This window comes from Dipodomys merriami, unplaced genomic scaffold (assembly GCF_024711535.1).
Source record: "Dipodomys merriami isolate MVZ:Mamm:240054 unplaced genomic scaffold, mDipMer1.0.p SCAF_26, whole genome shotgun sequence".
NCBI lineage: Eukaryota > Metazoa > Chordata > Mammalia > Rodentia > Heteromyidae > Dipodomys > Dipodomys merriami.
The window spans coordinates 9,408,780-9,430,190 of record NW_027204048.1 but is presented as its reverse complement, the minus strand read 5'-3'; the positions used below and the strand labels follow the sequence as shown (position 1 = coordinate 9,430,190).

The 21,411-nt window shown below is 40.0% G+C and overlaps 1 protein-coding gene across 1 annotated transcript in view; it reads right to left on the bottom strand.

Annotated features, from left to right (window-relative positions):
* Positions 1–21,411, bottom strand: part of Glis3 (GLIS family zinc finger 3) — a 452,494-nt gene that overhangs the window by 18,560 nt on the left and 412,523 nt on the right. The window contains exon 9 of the mRNA XM_070035664.1: positions 14,174–14,349. Coding sequence (XP_069891765.1) covers positions 14,174–14,349 — 176 coding nt within the window. The remainder of the gene's footprint in view (positions 1–14,173; positions 14,350–21,411) is intronic.

The window sequence follows — 21,411 nt, the reverse complement described above, 5'->3', positions numbered from 1 at the left end:
ATGGACCAAATGGAACAATCAGTGTGAAATGTTTTGCCAACTGTGAAACCCACTAAAACCCACTCTAGCTCCATTGTCTCATCATAAGCAGAGAGCTATTTATCTTCCTATATCCTCTGAACATGAGTACATATACCTATGGTTATGTCAGATTTCTGCCCATAAGGCCAACAAACATTTTGATTCTGGGGTGTTTGTGTCTAACACAGAACAAAGGAATCAAGGCAAAGAATAGAGTTAATTTTGTCTTTCCACGAGGACTGTCCTGGTTCTCTACAGATTTTAAGCCATGCTGCATTTTTAGGACTTTCCTCCAGGAGGCAAAAGGAGAAGGAAAAGCTAGCAAATATTTACCTCCTCACTTAAAATAAAAGTCCACAAAAAAAGTCCTTCCTTGCATTACCCTGATTGAGAATCATCACAAAGGTCCCAAGTGCTACAGCTTGGGCTATAGCTTCTTTAACCACCAGCTCCACTTGGGCATGCTTGTTAACTACGCCATGTGCTTTGGCTCTAAGAAAGATTTAGCGAATCAGAATGTCTGGAGGAAGGACCCGTGAATCTGTGCTTAACAAGTCATTTTTTACACTGCTGTTTGAGAGGCTCTAAGAACACTGTGAGATGATTTTCAAACATCCAAAATTTTTTCAAGTGAAACTGCAACGGAAAAAGAGAGCAAAAGGACTCAGATTCCATTTGAAATAGGAAAGGAGGTACTCTTCCAAGGAGCATCTCTTCCCTATATATTGGCCATGGGAAAAGAGTCATTTTTGTAGGACCCTGGGACCCTTCAGGAGATAATGCTGGTGACTGTCCTAAAATGACTTTGAATTATACTCTCATCAGATGGGTCTAGATGACTTTCCCAGCTCTACCCCATCAGTCTTTTTCCCTACATGTTAAGTTCTTGGTCAAGGTGAAATCATGAGATGTCATCTGAATGACTCAGAAGTCTGGGTGTCATTGTTGGTCCAATTCTGACCCTGTGGCTTAGACTTTTGTTGACTAGCTATAAACAAACTCCCACATTATATCCGCTTTACTGACCAGATGACTTCTTGCTTCTCCACAGTTCATGTCTGATTATACAATTATCCATTTCATTCTTGCCAGTAATCCAATGGCTTGATAATTATTTTACCCTCTGTATCTCTGGGCCTCATGTCCAAATTTCTATCACATATGGCTATGTCTCCCAAAATCTACTGTCTAGAACATTATGCTCATATTAAATATGGGTTTCAGACCTATATTTAATCTAATCTACATTTGTAGATTTGTAGATAGGACAGTGGATATTTTGTTTGTGAAACTGACAAATGTCCCTGTATCCTAGGATTCCTGTCAGCTCTTTCCAACTTGTCTTTATATCTTTAATTAGATCTTGAAGACACTAACCAATAATCTGAGCAACCAAGATATAACATTCTCTCCCTGGCCCATCCCTCTTGTGGAACAGCTTTCTTTCCATTGTCACATGGGGAACAAAGTCTGAAAGTGCATCTTGTCCTTGCCTACACTAATCCCACCGCATACTTAGCTTTCTTCCTCCTCCTCCTCCTCCTCCTCCTCCTCCTCCTCCTCCTCCTCCTCCTCCTCCTCCTCCTCCTCCTCCTCCTTCTCCTTCTCCTCCTCCTCTTCCTCCTCCTCTTCTTCTTCTTTTCTTTTTGTCAGCCATGGGGCTTGAACTCTGAGCCTGGGCGCTGTCCCTCAGCTCTTCAGTTCAAGGTGAGTGCTCTACCACTTGAGCCACAGCACCACTTCTGGTTTTCTGGCAGTTAATTGGAGATAAGAGTCTCCCAGACTTTCCTTCCTGGGCGGGCTTTGGACCGAGATCCTCAGATCTCAGCCTCCTGAATAGCTAGGATTACAGGCGTGAGCCTGTAATTTTTAAGTATCTATTAGGTATTTCAAAATATGTCAAGTGCTGCAAGGAACAAAGAGATGATAGGATACTCAGAACCATGAGGATTATTCTCTGACTAGTTAAAAATATTTTCTCTATTGATGAACCTTGAGGAGCCAGAACAAAACATAGTACATTAACAGGTACTAAATATCTAAGAATGAATGGTGATGGTTATAAGAATTACAAGAGAGCTCAAGAATCCTGAAATAAGAACTTTGTATATATACAATAGTTTATCAGAGGGAGATAGAAATTCTGTAACTTCCTTTACATCACTGAAGCTTTCTTAAGGTAGAGAGAGAAACAAAGGTGATGAAAATAATGATCAATGTGCTTGACCAGGTTACCAGGAGGGATTTGATTTTTTTTTTGGGGGGGGGGTTCCGGTTGTGGGGTCTGAACTCTGGGCCTGGGCACTGTCCCTCAGCTCTTCAGCTCAAGGCTAGCGCTCTACCACTTGAGTCACAGTGCCACTTCTGGGTTTTTTCTTTTTTGCTTATGTGGTGCTGAGGAATCAAACCCAGGGCCTCAGGCATGCAAGGCAAATGCTTTACCACCGAGCCAACTTCCCAGCCCCAGGTTTGATGTTTTGAGTCATATTTTCTGAGTCAGAGAGGTCACTAAACCTGGCCAGATAAAGAACAGACAGTAGAATCGATCAACTAAACCCATCCAGAGACATGTTGAGATCTTTTAAGAAACTATTCTAACATTAAAAATTTACTCAACTGATCTTACCTTCATCTCTAAGGAATTAGAGTTAATAATATATTTCCTTTTCTCAGCACAAGATTATAATGAAGAGTTAGGTATCTATCCAACAAATAGTGTACTCGGTGCGTTTTTTGTATTGATGTAAAATTATTTCTGTACAAGTTTATTTGTGACACACACATTGTAACAGCAGTGTAGGTACTACCACTGATTTCACTGATGCGGATTAAAACAATGCTGTATCAGCTGATATCCACATATGCAAAGTACCTTGGGTAATCACTAGACTAATTCAAAATTCCTGACTCATTTGGCCATAATGATGAGGGAATTTGAGAACTTGCTTTGAGATGTGTGGATATGAGGTTAAGTTTGATGAAAGAATGCAGGAAGGGAGGGGTTGGTGGTTATATTTAAATGATCTAGAAAAATGCCTAAAGGTTTGTTTTTTTTTTTTAAATTTCTACAGACTTGCATCTTAGAAGGTCTAGTTTTTAAAGACCTTGCAAAAGAATGAAATGGAGGGTTTAGTCAGAACAGTTTGGTTACAGAGGGAAAATTCCTGTAATCAGAATGAGCACTGACAATTTTAAGTAAACCAGCAAGAAATTTTAAGGGAACTGAGGTTGTTTTACTCCCTGGTGCTGAATCTACATGACCTGAACGGGAGCACATCAAGGGACTTGTAGCATTTCATTGTTTTTGTTTTATGTTTTATTAACATAGTGGCTTGACTACCAGTAACTCTGGGATTCCTAATGCATGAGTCTTTGTTGTTTCCCTCTTTAAAGGAGTTCCACCCGCAGTTCTTCACTTCTTTTTTCTTTCTAAACCATCAATTATTTACAATATATACACAGAAAACTTCAATTTAAAATCCAAGAATTAAAAGGCACAGATTGTCGCTAACATGTTTCGTCCTGAAGAGTTCAACAGAGCCCCTAAAATAGTTCGAAAGAAAATATTTAATTGATTTTGAGTTCTAATCACCAGATGCCAAACCTCATGAGTTTCAACTACAAACAATATACTGCTTGTGAAAAATTGTCATTCCATCTCTCAATGACTGAAAAAGCACTAGTTCTACAACAATGTTCATTAAACACCCACCCATATATATTTTTAAGTTAGGTGGTAGAGAAGCTAGAATAACCAATGAAGATTTTTTTTTTTCCTGGATGTTTCCTTCTCCTCAAGACATTTTTGAATTTGAATTAAGAAAACGAACTACCACCCTGCAAATGATACAACTTGACTTTCAGAGTCAAAGATAAGGTAACCATTAACTAAGGACTACAAAAACCCATATTGTAGTTCCTGATATATAATGCCTGTGATTACTAAAATTTCCTGTAGTGTTTGATGAAAGTATGAAAAGATGTTCAATCACATTACTAGCTAGAGAAAAAGTAAAACAAGTTACCCATCTTTGCTGTACAAACCAACTAGCAACAATGAAAGTAATGTCACACTCCAGTGTGGTGCTGGTGAGAGTATTGAGAAGAAGAAACATGGTAGTTCCTGTCCAACTCTAGAATGTGTTCATCCACTAGTCCAGCAGTTTCTCCTCAGAAACATTTCTTGGGCTGGGATATAGCTCAGTGGCAAAGGGCTTGTGTAGCAAGCACAATACCTTCTACCTTCGGTTCGATCTCCGGTACCAAAAAAAAGTAAAGACAAAAAGAAAATAAAGTTAAAAAAACAAAGGAAATATTCCTTGAAAAATTGTGCAAGAGGTCAATACATGTCTGTTGAGTGTTTAGGTCAACACACATAATATATATCAATATGGGAAAATAACAATGGCAATGCTAGAAACAAAATAAAGATAAATATGGATGTCCATTAATGAGGAATTGATTTAAAAAACACACAGGATGTCTGTGAGAAAGTCACCATGAGGGGAAAAAGGAACTTATCTATGTATATTGACCTGGAAAGCAAAAGCATGTATTTTAAAAATGTTAATTTATAAAGCAAATCAATATCAAGAACCAGTAGCTCAGGTCTGTTATTCCAGCTACTCAACAGGTTGAGATTTGGGGATTGTGTTTCAAAGTCAATATGGGTGAGCAAGTCCATGAGACTCTTATCTACAACTAAGAACCAAAAAGCTGGAAATGGAGCTATGGTTCATGATGTAGAGCAACTAGCCTTGAACAAAAAAGCTCATAGACAGTGCCCAGCCCCTGAATTCAAGTCCTTGAACTCTCTCTCTCTCTCTCTCTCTCTCACACACACACACACACACACACACACACACATAAACACACGCAAACGAGTCATACAACAAAATCAGAATTTAATGCCATTTTTATGACAGAGCATGTGAATATATATCTCTACATATATTTACATATTACATGTGAACATTTATAGGTATATGTGTGTGCCTATGTGCGTACACATATATATACATACATGTATGTAATGTATATATATACATGTATATGTACATAGACACACTTTTATTTCTGTAAGCATCTTAGTCCAAAAGAGTGCTCACAGATCTCTATGAATAATCATTACTCTTGGGCAGCTGAATTGGGGTAAGCATAGGCTAGGAGAAGACATAAATTCTTTTGTAAGTACAATACAAATACTAATTTTTTTCTTTTTGTCATTAGTGGGGTTCAAACTTGGGAGTCTGGGCCGTGTCCCTGTACTCTTTGCTCAAGGCTAATGTTCTATCACTTTGAGCCACAGCTCCACTTCCAGTTTTCTGGTGGTTAACTGGAGACAAGAACCTTATTGAATTTCCTACCTTGGCTGGCACTGAACCACAATCCTTACATCTCAGCCTCCTGAGTAGCTAGGATTACAGGTGTAAGCCACCCATATCTGGCACAGTAAGAACTCTTAAAAAGCTAGAGCAGGTTAATTTCTTCTTTCATAATTTAAAACCTGAATATGATTTTTATTGTGGTTAAGAACTGGGTTCAGAGTACAGGAAGTCAGGCTTATCAAGTTTCCCCAGTATACACATTTGTAAAAACATCACACATACTGCACAACAATGAACTGATCACATTATCTCTGAATATATTACTGGAGGAGGAGTTGGTCACATATCCAACGTGACTGTGGAGGAAACAGAGTTGTAGAAAAAGTCAGTAGAGGAAAGGTGTTTGGAGATAGGCAGATAGCAGATCTGAACAGGAATCTAATATATAAGCTAATGGTTATGAACCTTTGAGAAACTGAAAATACTTTGGAATTAAGGAACTTGTATCCATGGGCATTGGGGAATCCCTAAAATTCCACTTCCACATGGTGATGACTGCCCAGAATTTCACTGCTGAACTGTTGGTATCAGCCATGTATTAGGAATCTTCTTAATATGGAAACAGTCCCAGGAAAGTGGTTCTATTTTAAATGTACCTTAAGATGGCAGCGTGTTGCCTCATTCTATTTCCAAGTGTACAACATCCCAGGCAGGTGGTCAACGCTGTGAATCAAAAGAGGGGGAAGCAGGGAAATAGGCAGGAAGCACCCAGACAAAAAGATGAACCCAGGAAACTTGGGTGTTGCACTCAATTTGGCTAAGGGCTGGTTCCAGCAAGCTAGAAGCTATAGCCAAACATCTTTCCCTTCTTCTTTCTATTATTTCCTATTTATTGGAACACATTTACTGAGCACATAACTGTGGGAAGCATTGTGGGAGGATGCTTGCCTTGTCCAAAGAAAACTCAGGGTTTAACAATGGTATGTTAAACAAATCATTTTAACATCCTCATTGATCAAATACCTACTGCACATTTTGGGGATGGGCTTAATCTGCATTTGTGTGTGTGTGCTCACACACCGCTGCTTGAAGATCCTTTAGATGTTTATGTTACATATACAGATTACTCACAGTTCAGCCATCCACAATCAATCTCTCATGCAGCTCTTCTGGTTAAGGTGACTGCCTTAAATCCCTCCCACAGAACTCATGTTAAGATGTTGAGTGCGTCTCACATACCCACCTAAATTTAACATCTTTTTTTTTTTTTAGAATTAACACACTGTCAGAATTTATCAAGTATTACTTATGTAAAGTGGGAACTTGGGGTAATTTTGTAGTAATTAAGTATATGAAAGTAATTAAGGATTTCTCTGAATCTAATCATCAGTCCCCAGTATCTATAGGCATTAATAACATCAGGGTCGATACTGAAAATTACTCCTGATTATGAGTGCTGATGATAACAGCCAAACAGCATAAAGAGTATGCACTGGCTCATTTCTTTTGTGAATATGTCACAACTTTCCCAGCAGAGTCAGTAACACTGTTGATTTATAACCAATTACACATGTCTTCCTGAGATTCCAAGAAATGGTGACCCACTCATGCTCAAGTGGTAAGCAAGGCTGTTTCTAGACTTTCCTTTTATTATGACAACCTCACATTTACGAGTGTGACTCAATTTCCTGTGGAGGAGTATGCTTATTGTCTTTAAAATGTGCTTTAAGAAAAAAAAAAAGGAATAATCTTTCAAGATTTAACACTCTAAATCTCCAGCAATGAGATCAGTGTGGCAATGACCCAAACAGCTCCTCCTGGAAAGTTCCAATGGACAATTACTTCAAGTAAATAGCCAACAGAGGAAGAAGCTAGATGAACTCCTATCTACCATGGCATTTCCATTTAAACATTAGTTTCCTAAGATTTCTATAGTTTGAAAGATGCTTTGGCAAAGATGCTGGGCAAGCCCTTTACAATGTGTTTTGTTCTTTAAGGCCTGTTGAGAGCTAGAAACTCTTTGCTTCCCCTATGCAGTCCATCTGAACTAGCTTGACAAGCTTACAGCTCCATACTGAGGTAGGAAAATGCTACCATTGTCTGGAAACTGTCTGGCTTGCTTCTTCAAGATCCACAGGCAGGACATGATTTAAATCAGGAAAAAGACGGCTTAGATACCACAGCAGCTGTGACCGACTGAGAAGCTCCCCATTTCCCACTGATGCTGTGTAATATCAAACAGGCCACACTAAGGAGGGCACCTCATGGTGTTTTCCTAATGAGATCTAATAACTGGACCATGGATGATGAAAATCTTTTCACCCAGAGGGGTGAAAAAAAAAACTAAGAGCAAGCAGTGGAAATGTAAGAGAAACCTATGAGAATGAAGTTGAAGGGCATTTCATGGGGGCAGACATCTGTTTCCTAAGAAACAGTCTGAATCAATCTGTCTGTGAACTTGGTAGTCCTGGTGCCATTTTACAGATCAGAAGACCAGATCCAGACAACACGCCTATCATGTTAGCATTATTAACAGAGCTTCAGTTTGGTTAAGCATAAGAATGTACTAAAATCTCCTTCCTTCTTCCTTCCTTCCTTCCTTCCTTCCTTCCTTCCTTCCTTCCTTCCTTCCTTCCTTCCTTGTCCTTGTGCTTGAATTCAGGGCCTAGGGGTTATCCTTGAGATCTTTTCCATTCCTTAAGGCTAGCACTCTACCCCTTTGAGACACACCAGACACACCTCTACTTCTGGTTTTTAGAGATTAATTGTACATAATCCCTCCCCCATGGTATAACCCCTGCTTTCACTGTATTTGATGTTGGTATAATTTGTGGAGGGGAAGGGAAAAACAAATCGTTTAAATAGGGATACAGGTGGACCCATTGCAACAATGAGATATACAAGATGTTATGTCGAAAAACAAACTTTACAACCCTGGTGTGTGGGGAGGGTGTAGATGGGAAGGGATGGGAAGGGGAAACAAAGGAGGAGGGAACAATGCTTGATAAGAAATGTACTCACTATCTTGCCTGTGTAATTGTAACCCCTTTGGTATGGTATTTTTCACAATTAAAAAAAAAAAAAAAGAATCTCACTGGGACTTTCCGGCCCAGGATGGCTTTGAACTGCAATCCTTAGAGCTCAGTCTCCTGAGTAGCTAAGGCTACTGGCTTAAAATCTTACTATCTTCTTTTGTACTCCCAAGACAAACTTGAGCTATTCTTGTCCACCTTTAACCTTCTTTCTGCCTGAAAATGACACTCGATGTGTAGAATACCAGTGTTCCTATTGTGTCTAGGAAGAAGTAACAAAGCAAGTGAAGCAGGCCTGAGCACTGTTGGATGATTCTATGGGACATCTCTTCTGCCAGGCAGGGTTGCCTATTAGACATTTTGTCATTAAAAAAAAAAAAGAGTAACCCCAGAAAAAGTGTTCCTAGTGTAAATAAATTCGGGGAAATCTTGTATTCTTCACAACTATTTAGTTAAAATAAGTAGCTCACTGGGAATCCAGGACTGAAACAGACTATTGAAATCTTTTGCTGCCAGCAACAGAATATTCAAGAAGGATTTGGGTCAGACAAAACAGCCTCTAAGGTTTTGAGTGATCATTAAAACATGTACAAAACAACTAATGAAAAATGTTTTTTATAGGTGCTGAGTCTAGTGTATGAGATGGAGGGGTGAATCTTTCCTACCTCAGGGCCATCCAAGTCTGGGGGTGCACCTCTCCTGAACAGGTACCCCAGGGATGTACTCATTTCTAATTTTATTCCAACAGAGCAGAAAGGGCTTCTGCCTATATAGCATCTCAGCTGAAGAGCTTTTCATTTCCTTCTTTTTATTATTCCAGCCCTGCTTCCTTAAGGAGGATTGTGTGCAAACAAACACAATTCCATATAATTTTGATATTCTCTCTTTGGTACCAGTTGCATCTGAGAGAATGAACTCTATTTAAGGGATTGGTGTGGGTGTTTTATGTGAACAGTCCCTTATAACCCTATGAGTTAGGAGTTTACTGTCTCCATCTCATGCTATTCTCTGTATAATGCTCTATGTGATTTTCCTAAAATACCAGATTGACTTCATGGTATAACACTACCCAGAATGTACTGTGGTCAAAATTCCCTTTCTAAGTTGACCTTGTGATTCAGTGTCCTTCTCTCCATTTTGTGCCATAACCTGTACACTCCAGTAGGACACACGTTCTCTGTGGCTCTCCTCTAAGCTATTTGTTTTCTTCCCTCTGCTCTACCCTTTGACTCCCGTTCACCAGGAATGGTTTTCCATACCCAGCCTGCCCAATGAACTATTTATCTTCAAAGTACTTTTCAGGTGTCCTTTCTATAAAGCCTTCTCTGAACACATTGGGAGTCATGCCTTCGACTATTGCATGCATCGCAGAGCACTGGCTAAATGGCATTCACGTCTGCCTGACAGAGAGGATGGCCAATGAACATTTGCTTAACTGACTTGGCCTCTCCTAGATGGGCCTAAAAGCAGGCAGGTTGTGAAAATGCTGTTCTAAGAATTCCCATGGCATGTGAACAACCTGCAGTGAATAGGGCATTTAGAAAGAAACTATCCACAATACCAAAACAAGATGCACAAATATTAACTCTCAGGCAACTAATCCTGGCAAAATGTTAAAGCTTGCCTGGGCATGAGAATCGACAAAACAAGAAAGAAAAGAAAAGAAAACAACCAAACCCAGTCTTACATGACTAGAGTGTCCTTGTGTTTACATCAAAAATAAAGGCCTAAAATGTACTAAGAAGTTGCCTTAGAGAAGTCACTCAAATAGAAACCAATACATGCCATCAACCTTCAACACGAAAAAAGACACCTCATCCTCCATACTAGTGAAGGCAACATGAAGAGATATAGAAAGAATAAAAGTGAGGTGAAGAAGGCTGATAAATCAATGCTTCTAATATTTATCAATCTATCAATATACATTTTTTTCAAATTTTGTGTTCTTGGAAGTGGCACTGTGGCTCAAGTGGTAGAGTGCTAGCCTTGAGCTGAAGAGCTCAGGAACAGTGCCCAGGCCCAGAGTTCAAGGCCATGACCAACAAAATAATAATAATAATAATAATAATAATAATAAATTTTGTGTTCTTCACAATGTTTATTTAAAATAACAGGGTCACAGGAAATCCAGGACTAAAAAGTCCATATATGTATATGCTTGTGAAGATTCACAGTTCTATATGTACACATACATACACACACACACACAAATATATATACCCAGCACACACAATGTCTGATCTCATTATCATTAATGGCATGATTAATACAACTCAACGAACTTCATTTCTTCTTCATCTGTAAGACCAAAGCTGCTCTGAATTCAGGCCTGCTATGGCTCCATGTAATGCAACAGCATCAACCTACAGGCACCTACATTTATTCCTGGAAAAAATGTAAACACCCACTTATTTGTATATATTCCACTTAGATTCAGGCTTATTTAAGAATGTGACTTGGAAATGTGGACCTCTTGTTAAAGGTGCCCATTACAGTCGGGTATGAGTATCCCATGCCTATCATCCTAGCTACTCAGGAGTCTGATGATATCTGAAAAGTCCAAAGTCAGCACAGGCAGACAAATTCACAAGCAACTATTTCCAATGAGCCAGAAAAATGCCAAATTGGACGCATAGTTCAAGTGGTAAAATGCTAACTGTGAGCATGAACGTTGAGTGAGAGCATGAGACTCTGTGTTCAAGCCCCAGTATCAGCACCATTAAAAAAAACTATCAGATACTTTGCCAAGAGAGAGATGCTTAGACATTTTTTATGTTTATAGTCCTCATTTCCATCTCTAAAAATATAATGAAAATATCTCTCCATCACCTCTACCTACTATAGGGAGAATTAAAAAAGCCAACAAATGTTGTCTTTGTCCTAAAGAATAGTTGATGAAAATTGTTCATGCCCAGAAGGCTCTAGAATGACAGTTTTCCAAATCTGCTGGATAAAAATGAAGACTTCTGGACCCTGTCTCTTAGTTCCTAGTAATCAATGGTCCAGTGGCTAATATAGTGGCGTTCCTTTTTTAACCTCATCTAGCCCCCACTCACCATCTTCCTGGAGAGAGGCAGGATGCACAATTTGTCTAACTATACCCTGAATCGAATTTAAGACCAATATTAGAAGCTTGTCATTGGTCATAGGAAATGTTTAACCATTGGGAAAAAAGTTTAATGGTTTCAATTTCACTTGGACAACAGATCCATTATTTATTTAACTACAAAAAGGGAAAGGTGAAAAAAAACAGTATTTTACCAAAATAATATGAGTATATTCCATTTGTCCCTCATTATGCATTTGCCAAATGAGAACATGTCAATGAGTCAATTCAGTAAATATATATAATGCATACTCTGCACTAATGTTGTGCTTGCTGTGGGCTACCATCAAAATCTCTGCTCATAAAGAGTCAAAGAATAGAAAGGGAGTAGATGGAAGAATATCAATTAAAATAGGCTCCTACTGTGTGCCCACTCTGTTCATAAATAGTCTAATAAAAAAGAGAAAGGAATAGATGGAAGAGAATTAGCTAAGTAAGCTCCTACTGTGTGCTTATAGTAGAGGGTATATAAAACTCTCCCTACTAGGAATATGAACTGAAATTCAATAATTTCCCAGGGCTATGTCATTTAGTTAACTGATACTTAAATTCAAATTGGTCTCATTCTGAAATCCCTTTTCCAATTTTTATTAGAAAGCAAAAGGAAGGAAAAAGAGGCAACTACCTATTCATTATTCTGCCACCCTGATCCCAAAACTGTTAATACTTTACTGAATTCTTTTTCATTTTTTTCTACAGAGAGCTTAATTTCATTGTAATCAAAGCAGGTACATTTCACTGGCTCTAGGACCACTGACTGGAAAGGCTCCCTTATTCAATATTGCAACATAAAGAAAAAAAATCACTACCAATTATAGGATGTTATTGGACTATGAAGTAAGCCCAGACTTTGGCAATGTTAAAAGGTAAAGGTTAAAAAAAAAACCCAAAAAACGTGTCTTAAGAGTCAGTGACCTGCTACCCGTATCCATGACCCAGAGGCACACGTGACCTCCATGTCATATAACTCCTTGATTGGGTTGGAAGAGGGTGCCATTTACCTAAAGAGAACTTATTTTGTGTGGCTCCCAGCACTCATTATGTGTATAGCAGAAATATTTCTTAGCAGGGTGCTGGTTGCTCACACCTGTAATCCTAGCTACTCAGGAGGTTGGTATCTTCGAATTGTGATTCAAAGCCAGCCAGGAAAGTCTGTGAGATTCTTATCTCCTCATAACCACCAGAAAACTGGAAGTGGCACTGCGGCTCAAATTGGTAGAGTGTTAGCCTTGAACAAAAGAGTTCAGGGATAGTGCCCCAGGCCCTGAGTTCAAGTCCCACCACCAACCAAAAAAAAAAAAAAGAGAGAAATATGTCTTGTTGAGTAATTACATAACTTAAGCTTAAGAAATTTATGGACAGAAGAAGATAGAAATTACCAAAGGCCTAAAGACTGGTGAACGTGTAAATATTAAGAAACAGATTGTATGTCTACTCAGGAGAGATGAGGAAATGGATAAAACTTTGAACCAGAGCCAATGGCCTTAGCTTTTCAATGTTTAGCCTCCCTCAGCTGACCTCTGACTTCTCACTGCCTTCTCCTTGCTGCTCAGGCCTCTACTTCGAGGCTCTTATCCAAGTTTAGTTCCACAGCAATACTTGATACTGCTGCCATCTTGGCAAGTTATTCACACTTACACTTGGTGTGAACACCAATTTACATTGGCTTGGGGAAACCACCCAATAAGTTTAAGTTAGAACCCATATGGAATCAACCCAGGAATCAGCAAGAGGCAGATAGAGGAGTTATTTTTCAGAAAACGCTGAAACAGACTAATGGATGGTGGTCCTTCTGCTTTTACAGAAAGTCTGACTGCCCAGAGGGTTAAAGGCTTTGATAGTTTGAATCTGTATGATTAGGCACTTCAACTTCCTACGTAACAATGTACCAGGGTATGTGCCTGAATTGGCAAAATGAGCTTGAAACAAAAAGAAACCGAGCTAGGCACTTATTCAAGCATGTTCCATGTTGAATATAAGATTGATGCATTGTAATTTCTCTTGTTTCCTTATGTACTTCCTCTATATACCTAATAAGAATCTATCTGTGTTTTCTGACTACACAGGATGGACTGTGTCCTGTCCTCTAAGAGACAGGATGATGGGTCAGAAAATTCTGATCCTACTAGAATCAATCTTACAGCCTAATATGGAAGATTACATAGAGTGAGCAGAACTTCTATCAGAGAGTTAGAGGTAAGGTGTAACCAGAGTGCACAGACAGAACAGGTACATGCAGGTGTCAGACCAGTTAGGGGAGATGTCACTCATCTAGGGTATAAAGGATGAGAGAATATGGATTGTGGGAATGGACCAAGATCTAGCTGAACAGCCAAGCAAGGACACAATGTGTCTTGTGTTTTTCTCTCTCCTGGGAGCAGGATAACATGTTGGGGCCTATTCTTAAGGTCTCAGAGCCAATGGGTCCATAAATGGAGCATTGCTTGGGCTGACTGGGCAATTATTGACTATGTCATCAAGTCATGCTATTTTGGGGCAAAGCGAAGGAAATACGGTAAGATTTTTGCGCCTGTTAAGTCTGAAGTTTTAGGAGAAAATCCTGAATGTTTAAGTCTGATGTCTAACAGAACCTTTGAACACCGCAAGTGCTCGGCAGAATCTCTACAAAGCAACAACAGCACACCATCACTTTCTAACATTACAGCAACTTCCAGTTCCCCACTTACCTTGGACGTGGATACCATTTGGTTGAAAAGAAGAGCTTGTCTCTGGCTGATAGGCCTTCAAGTGTGCGCCTGGGGACTGCTGGGTATGGGAAGGCTGTGTTCTCTGCAGGGCTGAGGAGGGAGCTGGTACTCTCCGGGGGCTGATATGGTGAGGTGACAGAGCAGGAGGGGCGAATCTGAGAAGACAAAATTATAATAGGCAATATGATAAAGTGGCAGGAACAAAGACAGACTTTCCACAGCCAATAATAATTCCTCCTCCTCCTCCTCCTCTCCCTCCCCCTCTTCCTCGTCTTCTTTTGTGTTGGTACTGGATCTTGAACTCAAAGCCTGGGTGCTGTTCCTTAGCTTATGTCTTGTTTACTCAACACTGGTGCTCTACCATTTGAGCCACTGCTCCACTTCCAGCTTTGTGCTAGTTAATTGGAGCTCAGAGGCCCATGGACTTTCCTGCCAGGCTGGCTTTGAACTGAAATCCTCAGATCTCAGCCTCTTGAGTTGCTAGGATTACAGGTGTGAGCCACTGGCATCTGGCTCACAAGCCCCCCTTTTTTTTGGCCAGATCTAAGGCTTGAACTCTGGGCCTGAGCACCTGGGCTCCTTTTGCTCAAGGCTAGTGTTCTTGAGCCACAGTGCCATTTTCAGGGTTTGTTTGTTTTGTAATTGGAGAGAAGAATCTTATAGACTTTCCTGCTAAGGCTGGCTTCAAACTGTGATCCTCAGATCTCAGCCTCCTAAGTAGCTAGGATTACAAGTGTGAGTCCCAGGTGCTCAGCTCCCAAGCCAATTTTATGGCCCGATTCTGGTTCTACACAAGTGAGAACCAGCCTTTTGTTTAAAAACGCCTTCAGGATCTCCCTCTATAATTCTAACCAATGAGTTCTTGGTTGAGATATTGAGGGAAGAAAAAACCCACAAAGAAAAACTCAGTCAAAGTCTGGGTTTGTCAGCCTTCTTCAACTTCACACAAGTGGTTTTCTCTTTCTTGCTCTTGTTCCTAATGTATTTATAATGTACCATGTGATTTTTTTTGTTTCTTTGTATATTCCTCCCCCATAGTATAATCCCTGTTTTCACTGTATTTGATGTCAGTGCCCTGCATCTTGTATATAACACTTCTCTAGCGTGGGGAGGGGAAGGGAAAAAACAAAATGCTTAAATAAGGATACAGGTTGACCCATTGTAACAATGAGATGTACAAGACACAATATTGAAAAATGAACTTTACAATTTAGGCGGGGGGGAGGAGGGAAGAAGGGGAGAGTGTAGTTGTGGAGGTGGGAGGGAAGGGATGGTAAGGGAAAAACAAAGGAGGTAACAATGCTGGATAGGAAATGTACTCATTACCTTGCTCATGTAACTGTAACTCCTTTGTACAGTATCTTTACAATAAAAAATGTATTAAAAAAAGATGAGATAGCAAAAAAAGTTAGTTTGATTCACTTAATATCACTTTACTCTCTATATATGTTCCATAACATGATGCTCTATACTTCAAATATATCCTGTAAAAATTATTTAATAAACAAATGAATAGGTTTTCCATTAAAAAAAAAAAGGTTCTGGGTTTGGTGAAATTCAAAATGTATCTGTGTCAGGCCTTTTTTTCCCCCTGCTAGTTTTTAAATCCACTGGCATTTTAGGGGAATTTAATCCGTATGTTTCTGAATCATTTACACTTAGCTCATAAACATTTTGTTTTGTAAACCATGTCTGAGGTCCAAGAAGTGTTACAACTCTTTCTTATGACCCTCTGTAATTCTTATTCTCTTTAAACAATACATTTTCTTTTTTTCCAAGAATAAATTAACTTAAACCTCAAAGGTCAAGTGTGGCTTAAAACCCAGAACCCAGGAGGTCTATATGGGTTCGGGTGCTTGGCAAAGGACACTCCTAAGGGAGTCGAGTGACGGCAATGTAGGGCATCTTTTGTAGTAAATGTGATAGCCACAATTTATGTATTTAAACAAGGTGAAATCACTCCATGACCTGGGATACTACACTGCTCGTCTGATTTTAAGGGAAAGCTGGCGAGATCTGAACCACTGGGTTTAAAATGACAGTTTATCCTTTCGTTTTTCTTTTGGCAACACTGGAACTTGAACTCAGGGGCCTCAAGCTTGCAAGGCAAAGACTCTACCATTTGAGCCACACCTTGAGACTCTCCATTTCCCCCCTCCCTGGCTCCCTCCCTCCTGATCCTGGGGTTTGAATTCAGGGCCTGAGCTTTTTTGCTCAAAGCGGATTCTCCACCACCTGAATCACAGTTCCAACTGTGTTAATTGGAGTCAAGAATCTCACAGAATTTGCTGCCCAGGCTGGCTTCGAACTTTGATTCTTAGATCTCAGCTTCTTGAGTGGCTAGGATTACAGGCATAAACAACTGGTCCCGGCATACAGTAGATACTTTTAAACAGGGTCTCCCTTTATGCCAGGACTGGCCTGGGCTGTGATCATTTTACTTGTGAATCACTGTGATGCTGGGAATGACAAAACATGTACCATTGGACCCTGCCAGTAGGTCTCCCCTCTATTTAGCTGGAATGACAGTTGTACACCACCAAATAGCCACTGGCTGAGATGGGCTATTGCAAACTTTTACATCCAGGTGGGCCTAAAACTACAATACCCTTATCTTCACCTCTCAAGTAGCCTGTCTATTCTTGCTAACACCAAAGCAAAGGTGTCGTTGTGAAAACAATGGTACAGCTAGACACTGCACAGAGAAGCCAAATGACACTTAAAGTTTTCCAGTTCATCAGGGACTGCCATGAATGATTGCAGTGAAATGAAGCATCAGAATCATATGGGGTTAAAAATAAGTGAATAATGAATTATTTAATCCCCCACCTCCGAAGAAAAGACTATTAAACTGAAACTTAATGAGCTCTTTTTAACACTGTGTGGAAACACAAGCTCTCTCGCATAGAGGTCGCCATCTGTTTACATCATCTCTTTCACAGGAACAAGCAACTCCATTTGGTGGGGGCTTTTGTGAAAGATGATAGATGATAAAAAAAAAAAGGGGGAAGATGAACCAGCAAGTTCATGAAGTAATTCGAAATATCCTGAACCAGAATATCTAATAAGGCACAGCTTTCTCTATTTGTGTTGCAGGAGTAAAAAAGTAGGGGACAAAAATGTTCAGATTCTTTTTGTTTTCCCATCTCTGCTAGGAGGGCTGATGAGACTGTAAGGAGAAATCATGAAGGGAGATCTGGTCTTGTAGCCTCTAAAGTACAGCGGGCAGTGGAGGCATAAGTAAAGCAGCTGGGTAAGGAGGTCAGCTCTCAGATCTCTTATGTTTTCACTCTACATAAGGAGAGCAGGAATTAAGGGAGCTGTGCTAAGCAAATGTGTGTTTTCCTAAGCACATCATTTGAAGTGGAGTTACCCTGCAAAGATGTGCTGACTGACCACCAGAGGAAACAAAGCAGATGCATCTTGGCACTGCCCTGAGAACATGTAGTAAAATGCATATGCTAGGTTTCCTTGTATGGAAGCTATTTCCAGAAGCCATGTGTCCTTCAGGTGTGTCCTAAATTGCTTTGAGGTTGTACGGGAAGAATGAGAAATCACAGAATAACAGACTTTGGGGCAGAAGGCAATCTACACTGCCTTCTAATCCCTGGGTCCCAAGACATCAGTTTTCCCTGATGTCTCTATTGTGTTGGGGATGGGGGTGCGGAGCAAAGGAATAAGATACTTTGATTGTCTAGTTTTAGTTCCTTGTTTCAGAATGAAAGATTGCAACATGCCTGGTGGTGGTTGTTTACACTTGTAATACTAGCTACTCAAAAGGCTTAGATCTGAGGAGCATGGTTCGAAGCCAGCCAGTCAGGAAAACCCCTGTGAGACCCTTATCTCCAATTAACTACTAGAAAACCAGAAGTGGAGCTGTGGCTCAAAGTAATAGAGTGCTAGTATTGAGCTAAAGGGCTTGAGGACAGTGCCCAGGCACTGAGTTCAAGCCCCACAACTGACCAAAAACAAAAACAAAGAAACACAAAACAAAGATTGCCATATGTTCTCCGTGGTTTTCTGAGTTTCTTCTGGTGCCTCAGTTAGCTTCCTTCTGTTGAGAACTGAAGGAACAAAGAGGAGCATTTGGCAAGTTCATTCCTCATATAGTCTATTGATAAGAGGAGGAGGATCCTCTTTCACAATCCCCACCTCAACCAGACCTGTAAGTCTGGCTCTCAAACACGGCTGCTTATCATGGAGTACAAAAGGTGGGGGGAAAAATGGGAAAAGAGGTAAAGTTTCTCAAAAGTGCAAAATCTAATAGTCCTATAATTTAGAAAGATCTAACCAAGGGTTCCATTAACATTATTAGCACTACAAAGGGGAAGCCTGAGCAAAGGTGAAAGGCCAAAACTTATTTGAACATTTCAGGAATCATTTACAATGCAGACACCATGTCTGTCTGTATGTAAATTCTCTATAGATGAATGATCCTATACAGTTACATGGGAATTGCGAATCATCTTTAACTAGTCATTGGCTCAAGTTCCAAATCCTGGTCTTTTTTTTTTATTGTCAGGGTGATATACAGAGGGATTACAATTACACAAGTAAGATAATAAGTACATTTCTTATGGAACACTATAACCCCCCCCTTCCTCTTTTTTTCCCACTCCAAACTCTGGCCTTATTACTTGCCTATCAAATATTATTCAATATAGAACAACACTAATTAAAATTTAAAAATGTAGTAGGCACACAACCCCAAGGCTTTAGCATTGTTATAGTGGGACCTGGGAGCATTACGCCTCACATCCCTTTACAGATTGCTCTTTGTTAATTTAGATTGGATTTTTTGTTAGTGAAATAAATGAGATAATATAGCCTAAAGGTAATATAATTTCAGAAGCTGTTATATTACCTCACATAAAGTAGCCTTAAAGCTTCAATTATTCTAAGAGATTACATGTGTACATAAAGTAGGCTTTGATCTGAAAAGAAACCAGCATTAAAGTTTTAACTTTTACATCTTCAGAGGAATGAAATGTACTAAGAAGTGATCACTGTTATCATGCAATTGCTATGAATAAGAGAATAAATGAATGATAAACTAACAAATAAGAGAATTCATAACTTTAAAAGTCTAGCATACAAGTGAATTTATAAGTAGGATTAAAAGCTAGGGCTGGTGGCTCCTGCCTGTAATCCTAGCTACTCAGGAGGCTGAGATCTGAGGATCACAGTTGAAAGCCAGCCCGGGCAAGAAAGTCTATGAGACGTTTCTCCAAAAAAATCACCAGAAAACAAAAGTGGAGCTCTGCCTCAAGTGGTAGAGCACTTGCCTTGAGCTGAAGAGCTGAGGGACAGCGCCCAGACCCAGAGCTCAAGCCCCATGACCGACAAATTGATTTTAAAGTATGACAGAAATAATCTTGTTATTGCCTAAAGACACTATGTAACAAATTACTGAAAAAAAATCTTACAACTTATTGTTTTCAGTTTAATCTTTAATACATTGGATTTCAGGTTAACCAGCTCCTGGAAGAGTGGCAACAGCAAATTAAAATGAGAGGAGCGAACAGAAGAGGGGTTGAAAAGGTGAAAAACAATCCCACTGTTAGAGATGGGCTGGTAGGTGCTTCAAACAGCCACTGACAAAAAAAGCAATAGAAGAACCTAAAATAATGCAGGAAACTGAAAAGTCTAAGACCATTTAGTGCAAAAGCAAACAGCAAGTGAACAAAAAGCTCCTTCTTATTAAGGCTTAAGGTTGGGTAGAGCTACAAAATCCTATTTTCTGGGAATCTGCAGGTATTTTTTTTTTTTTTTGTCCGTTGTGGGCCTTGAACTCTGGGCCTGGGCGCTGTCCCTCAGCTCTTCAGCTGAGGGCTAGCACTCTACCATTTGAGCCACAGCGCTACTTCTGGTTTTCTGGTGGTTTATTGGAGATAAGAGTCTCACAGACTTTCCTGCCTAGGCTGGCTTTGAACGGTGATCCTCAGATCTCAGCCTCCTGAGTAGCTAGGATTACAGGCCTGAGCCACTGGCACCTGGCTTCAACCCTTATATTCTTTAACCCATAGCAAAATGAATATATTCTGAATATTCTACTGAGAAAGCACAGCATTTTTTCAATTAAAGGAAGTTTTCATGCTAAAATAAATCTTAAAAATGTTAATGCAAGCAGAAGTTGTAGCTGTTGACCAGTTCTGTCCTATGAAAAAATCTCACTCCCTTATTATCACAGGCCAAGGTAACATCACTGTAATTTATTCTGACTTTCATTATGTCTAAGAGTCAGGAAGAAGACCTTCTGGCACCATTTTCAGGCCCAGGTGCAGACCTGCTGTGGACATTTTGAGGATTTCATGCTATCCAGCCTGCTAGTCTCTTCCTCATGAGATAGAAGACTATGTCAAGTGGCAGACCACAGACTGGGATGGTGGTGATGGTGGTGGAAATCTGTGCTTACCAGAAACAGAGCACCAAAAAGCAAACCAAAGACCTGAGTCAACTCAGTTTTACTCTCTCAGTGGGGGAGTTTATGGGATGAGCAATGGTTTGCCAAGGAAAAATGGGAGGGTGGAGGAGGTTTAAAGGCTCATAAAAGACACTTCGTAGGGGGAGATTTCAAATGTTTCTGCAAACATTTGTCTATCTACACCTCAGAACACAGCTGATGCTTTGAGACAATCCTTTAGAAACACTCCTCTTCATCTATCCCCTCCTCTTGTTTCCCTGCCTCACTTTTGCTAGCACCAAGCGCCCCGGCTGTGCAATGGGGTGAGCCAAAGTCAAAATGGTCCCCTTCCCTGGAAATGCAAAACTCCATGCTAGCATTTTCTGGAACAGGAAGTCACAAGCCAGATGAAAAAACAGTTAGGCATGGCATCCAGAAACAATGTGAATGGAAGGGGAGAGAGGTGGATGGATAAAGACAAGTCAAGAAGTCAGATACATGTGGACTGGAATCTTGCTCTATTGTTTTTGGTCTGGGTAATCTTGAAGAAATTCTGTAAAGTCGCCAAACTTCAGTTTTAAGTATAAAATAAAAGTCGTCACTGGAGACTATGAAGGACGGTAGAATATTTACTTATCTATTCAGGACATATTTATTGAGCATTGGGGAAGTTCATGGCACTGTTGGTCAGCACTAGAGATAGACCAACAAAGGACATGGGTCCGTGGAGTTGTGGAACTTATTTTAGTGTGAGGAGAGGAAGCAAGCAACAAACACATTTAAGTAGGCAGCTAGAAGAAATGATGTGGAGAAT